Genomic DNA, 5,924 nt, shown 5'->3' with positions numbered 1-5,924 from the left:
TGTGCATAGTTACTGCTGCTAATCTAAATGTGCAAACGTGCAACAAAGGAAGAAACAGCTGGAGAAATGAACATACAATATAATATTAAACTAAACAGAATTACCATATTTGGTACTGAGGTAATCTAAAGTAACGGAAAGTAATTAAGGTTGATTACTTTAATATTGTGATACTGACTATATTGTTTATCTGGTACTTACATTTTTAAATTGTAAAGTAACCCCGACCGTACACATTTTAAAGTGATATCAATCTTCTCTTCTTACAAAGAAAGCAAATACGCATATTTTCCATACTGTCGAACTATTCCTTTACATTTTTATTGCTGGCAAGCTGCCATGGTACTGTGAGAGTGAGATAATCCACTGTGACAACTCTGGTTGTACAGAAATAACACTGCAGAAGCAAACCTGTAGACAATAAGCCTCTGCAGAACACATAACGTCTCAACAATTGTGCTGCAAATACTGGATTATCTCCTTTAAAATCATCTGTTTCACTGAGCGAGCTGCTACGCCTGCGATGCTACAGTGCGTGTTACCAGGCCGAGGGTTCAGTTGTGGCCTCGCCTCTCTCGTTGAATACACAGGAGCGTGACCTTCTGCGAAACATGGTGGCCCCGGGGCCTTTCCTCCTGGTGATACGCAGATAAATGTCAGAGTGGAGGAACCTGGGGTAGGAGTCCTTTTTCATCAGGCTGTAGACTTTCATCTGGGCTGCGTCGAAACAGCCCCTCGTGGGCTGTGCTATGTTCTTCTGGATCGCCATCTTGGTGTTGTAATCAATGTTGACCTGAGTGAAAGGAGGTAAGTAGAACAGCTGCTGTGAGGCCATATCAACTTTAAGGAATGGATCTATAATGATGCACAGAAGTCACACAATAATGCTAACTTAAAGCTAACTAACCAAGAGATCGTGGCAGCTGTAAGTCATCAACTCCTGTGTTTTGCAAAGTAAAATGATTGATTATGCCTGTGGAGTTTGGTTGATACGGAGAGAGCGATACGGACTGCAAAGTGGAAAACATATTCTAAATACAGTGTGCACTTAAACAATTTGTAAACTCTGCATCTTGGGGTCTCTCACACATTAAAACAATAACAAAAGTCGCAGTTTGATGATGTCATGAAGCGCCGTGGGATCATGGGAGTTAGTAGTAGTCTTCACCTTTAAACAACCACCAGAGCTGAAGAAGAATCTATCTGACACGACTCAGGCAGAAATATAGTCATGCTACATTTGCTCACATGCTCAGACTTCCTTTCTGACTCTCTTGACGCATCTTGTGTTTCCAAAGAAGCTAGAGCAACTAGCATGTAGCTAGCAATGGCTAGCAGGAAGTGCACCATTACCTTGAATAAACTGAAGAATTCAGCGTTTTGGGATAATACAAGTAAACAGCTCAACAGATACATACATCTCGCATTTAAATTTTAATACAGTCGGTACTGAGATTTATTTCTTTTGTAATGACCATGATCACTTTAATGAATTGTGCTAACATCTTGATTATTATTGTTGTTGTTAATATTATTGTTATTATTATTGGTGACTATGGTGATGATGGTAGTAATAACGACAATGGTAATATTTATGTAATGTTTATTACTATTATTATTAATATTATAACTTATTTTATTATTTATTTGTACTTTATTTGTTTTGCTTGGGGTTTTATTTAGTTTGCTCTTTTTTCTTCCTTTTTTTCTTGTCTCACTTAAAAAAAGATTGAGATGGAACGTGTGTTTAATCATGTTCTTTGTCTGAATATGATCTGTATTACAAAATGATGTGAGCTTTCAGCACAGTGAGCAAAGTATGTGCTTGGATGAAATTTGGCAGTAAATAAAAATAGTAAAAAATACTAATTTTAATGCAGTAATGTCACATATTATAGCTTTAAACTGATATAGATTTTTTTTTTTTGATGGACCTTTATTTCTGACCCTGTACACAGCAGTTTGTTGCTCAGCTTCCATGTTGGTACTAAAATCATGCTGGTAAATCATCTGAACTTTCCCTTTAATATTTAGAACAGCTCGGTACCAGAACACAGGCTCAATGTGCAGAAGGGCTCTGTAGATTTTTTTTTTGTTTTGTTTGTCAACTGAGAATATGTCAGATGTTGATGATAAAAAAGGGGAAACCCGAAAATCACCAGAGCAACACACACACAGCTCTCAAAATACTCATGCATGTGAAACGGCACCATGAATATTAAAGGTTAGTTTCGTTTACCTTCTGATCTCCCTGCAAATCACTCGAGCTGGTATGCGTTTTCATGTTTACTGCAGCATGCTCCGAAAAAAAAAAAAAAAAAAACTATCTGTCTTATTTACACATATTCGTCTTCCACTGAAAGTGTGTGGGTGACGCTCTCTCCGATTCTGCAGAGGGATGTCAAAACCTCAAACCAGACACCAGACATCTTTTTAACGGTCAGATCTGCTGCAGGGCCTGACAGCGGAGCGATGGTGGTCGCATCATCCTCGCAAGGGGAATGGAAACGTTTGAAACCGCTGCTGTCTCCCACAGAAATGCCCTGACCTGCTTTGCAGCGGTGCATGCACTAGATGCGTGACCTCAGCGAGCTGCTCCTAACGATTTTTCACAAAAGGTCAACCTGCTGCAGGCTCATGACTATGCAGCGCTTCAGATTTTGCCCACTGTTATTTCTATTACAATGACATAAATATTTTAAGAGCCCTCATTGACAAATAAGTGTTGTTCGAGCTTATAAATTATTTTGCTCTGTACAGTTTATGATGAATAAACACAGCGTGCCTCACCTCTTTAGGGGCGTCCGATTCAATAAAAACTGTATAAATATATTTGGCTTTGGACAGCAGCTTCGTCTCAGAATCGATGGTCTTGTACTCTTCACAGGCCAACCAGAACTCAATGTTTTCCTCACTGAACTCCGTCCTGAGGAACTGAGAGAACGTTTCCACCCCATCTGTTGAGACAGAGGAACACTGTTAGTCACTGGAGTGACACAATACAAAGATGGACAACTGAAAAATCTGTGTTTTTTCTGAGCCTGAATGTGTCAAGACTCTCCTTAAGTTCCTCGTCCAAAAATCTCCAAAATGACACTCTTACAAATAAAGGTGCTAACTAGAACCGTAAAATGTTCTTCTTCCATTGGAGAACTGCCAACAGTCGCAACATGAGATTATACCTCAAACCGTCTGTGAACAGTTTCTTCCAAAACCCCCCCTGTGAGGTTCTACAAAGAACTCAGACCTCTCTGGAAGTCAAAGCCAGAACCTTTCCACCTTTTACTCTTTTAGAAATAAGGCTTTCAAAAGGGTTCTTCCTGAAGAACTGCTTCTGAGGAACCTGAAGTAAGGGTTTGTCAAGTGTTCACTATAAGAGAAAGGGTTTCAACCAAAGAACCCTCTTAGGAAGGCAGAATTAAAATGTTTGAAGAACTGTTTCATCAAATTCGAGTTGTTTGCACCATAATATAAAAGGGTTCTCCGTGGAACCATTATACAGGGGTTCTATGTCAAACCTCTTATACAGGGTTCTAGGTGAAACCTTTCACAGATGGTTCGGGTGTAACCTTTTATGTTGGGTTCTTTGTAGAACTTTCTGAAAGGTCCCAAAGTCCAACCAAAAAGGGTTCTCCCATGGGAACAAGCTAGTTACCATCTTTATTTCTACAAGTGTAAGGGTGCTAACAAGAACCCAACCAGGGGGTTGTACCAAAAACTGAGTTACACCAAGAACCCTTTTACATTATGGCACAAAGAACCCTTTACGAACCTTGACAACAGAGTTCTTCAAGGATTTCAATAATTCTTGAAGAATTCTTTTTTTTTTTTTTTTCCAAAAATGGGTTCTTTGGGTGAAAGGAGCCCTCTCTTCAAAAAAGAGTTCTTCAGAAGCATTTAATTCTGGGCAGAACCTCGGCCCTTCAGGAGGAACCCTTTTGGAACCCTTGTTTCTAAGACAATTAAATTAACTGTGTACAAACCTTTCACAGTTTTAACATTATCATCCTCACTGAATGTGATTGGTCAGATTATTCTGTCCCAGATGAGCACACACTCAACTTTACAGTGTGTCACTGTGGCACTAAAGTGCAACTTCTGTGATTATGAGGAAGTTGGCCAGTTTCTGTATAACTATCTGTGCTAACAAACATTAAAAGATGTAGTGAAACTCTGTCTCCTCCCTCCATTAACTATTTATTGCCTCTAGCACCTCTTAGCAGTTTACAATTTAAATGGAGCAAATTGTTTGACAGCAGAAGAAACTGTTCTGGACGGTGATTTGACACATTCTGGAGAAGTTGGGGGCATTATACTGACCCGAGTGCTTTAGCAGTTCTTCAAAGGAGTCGCTCCACTGCAAAGCTGCCTCTGGTGAGATACTGAAAAAAAAAAAAAAAAAAATCAGAGATGCGGTCAGCTCTTCCTTAATGATGCAGCAAAAAAATGTTGTGGATTCTCATGAGACATCCAGCTTGGTGCCATGTTTCCAGAGGTGTGCAATGAGTCACGGAGGATGCTGGGAGCCGAGGTTATTAATGAATAATACTTGTCAAAAGCAACATTGGCTGTATATGAAATGAATGGATTTTTGCCTCACTTGCTTGGTGTCGTATTTGTCTTTTTATGGGGACTGACGTTTTCATGAGAGCCTGACTTGGTGAGAAAAAGGCTTAGTCTGCTCTTCCTCTCCTTGTCTTTCTGTCTGCGAGCAGAGGAGAAAATACATCAAGTTCCACAAACTGACACTGCTCACCAAATCAGCAACTTATCAGAGAAATTACGCCTTACAGACAAAAGCGGTTGGCATGACACACCATAAATTACAACATAGTTGTGGTACAAGTCACATATGCACGTGTTTTGAGGAAATGGAGGAAAACAGCTTTTAAAAATCTACCAGCTTTAAGTGCCCTTGAATCACACTCAGACATCACTTCTCTGTTATAATACTGTTACGCCGCTCTTGAGTAAAATAAAACTTCTCTACACAGAAACTGTTGCTTAACCTCTTTCCTCGTGATAAAAGTTGCCATACTCCGATTTTCTGACACAAGCTGCAACATTTACTAAAGCTCAATATGAAATTACTCATTTCCAAATCAAGTAAACACATGAAAATAACTGAGGTTCACACACACCAACCTGCTGCTGTCGTCCTTCATCTTTGGTGCCTGCAAGTCTTCTGGACCGAGCATTTTGAAATATGCTTCCTCCTTTGGGGCCATGTAGTTGAATTGAGGAAATAGAAAAAGAAGCGTCTCCATGCTGTTCTGTCTGTATCTGGCGTGCGACGCGGCAGGCCACAAATAGCTCTCTGAAAATGTTTTAACCCATCACTCGATGAGCCACCTCGTCTCTTATAAACCCTGCACGTTTCATTTCCCATACCTTTTGCTCTGCTTCCTGTAATGGTGCAACTGCTTACAGCTAAGAGGCAGAAAACCCCTGCTTGGGTTCAACATCCTGTCAACTGTTTACTAGAAATTTGAAAAAGAAAGTTGCTCATTCATTGATTTGTTGTTTCTGTGTTTGTTGATTTTGCTTGAGGTAATATCTTGTGTTTATAAGCTTGTTCTGACCCATCAGACTGAAGTTATCATGACCTAATAACCCAGGTAACATAAGAAAGTCTTGAAGTGAATTTTAATGCTGTTTATTCACTCTAAGACTGAGTTACACCAACAATTTAGTATTTTATCTCAGATAAAATCAGACTGAAGTAAAACTATGTTGTAAATGAGTAAATCCTGATGTAAAATTAAGCAGAGGTCTGTTGCACAAATAAAACCTAAATAAAAAATCCAAGTTGATTTAAGCCAAACTAAATACAGTATAATCATGATTGCTTGCCCAAATTAAAATGAATAAAAAATTAATTTGAGTGCTGATTGGACCTCATAAGTATAAAAGAGGTGGGAAAC

General features: G+C 39.3%; 1 protein-coding gene across 1 annotated transcript; it reads right to left on the bottom strand.

The window, feature by feature from the left end:
* Positions 1–204: 204 nt before the first annotated feature.
* On the bottom strand, positions 205–5,373 carry rgs18 (regulator of G protein signaling 18). Its single transcript, XM_084732739.1, has 5 exons — positions 5,146–5,373; positions 4,601–4,705; positions 4,321–4,382; positions 2,791–2,957; positions 205–793 (listed from the first exon to the last, which is right to left on the bottom strand). Exons 1-5 carry the CDS (start codon positions 5,265–5,267, stop codon positions 539–541), a joined length of 711 nt encoding a protein of 236 aa, XP_084588865.1. The 5' UTR covers positions 5,268–5,373; the 3' UTR covers positions 205–538.
* Between the last annotated feature and the right edge of the window lie 551 nt (positions 5,374–5,924).

Source organism: Lutjanus erythropterus, chromosome 12, assembly GCF_056507025.1.
Source record: "Lutjanus erythropterus isolate fLutEry1 chromosome 12, fLutEry1.hap2, whole genome shotgun sequence".
NCBI classification, from domain to species: Eukaryota; Metazoa; Chordata; class Actinopteri; order Lutjaniformes; family Lutjanidae; genus Lutjanus; species Lutjanus erythropterus.
The sequence above is the reverse complement of the archived record's forward strand: the minus strand, read 5'-3'. Positions and strand labels throughout refer to the sequence as shown.

What these genes read in the sequence shown, in the direction of transcription:
- rgs18 (XM_084732739.1), bottom strand. Translation starts at nt 5,267, where the DNA reads ATGGAGACGCTTCTTTTTCTATTTCCTCAATTCAACTACATGGCCCCA. An exon ending in ATGAAGGACGACAGCAGCAG is followed by an intron (nt 4,706 to 5,145) that starts GTTGGTGTGTGT and finishes CTCTGCTCGCAG; the next exon opens with ACAGAAAGACAAGGAGAGGA. An exon ending in AGAACTGCTAAAGCACTCGG is followed by an intron (nt 2,958 to 4,320) that starts GTCAGTATAATG and finishes CTGTCTCAACAG; the next exon opens with ATGGGGTGGAAACGTTCTCT.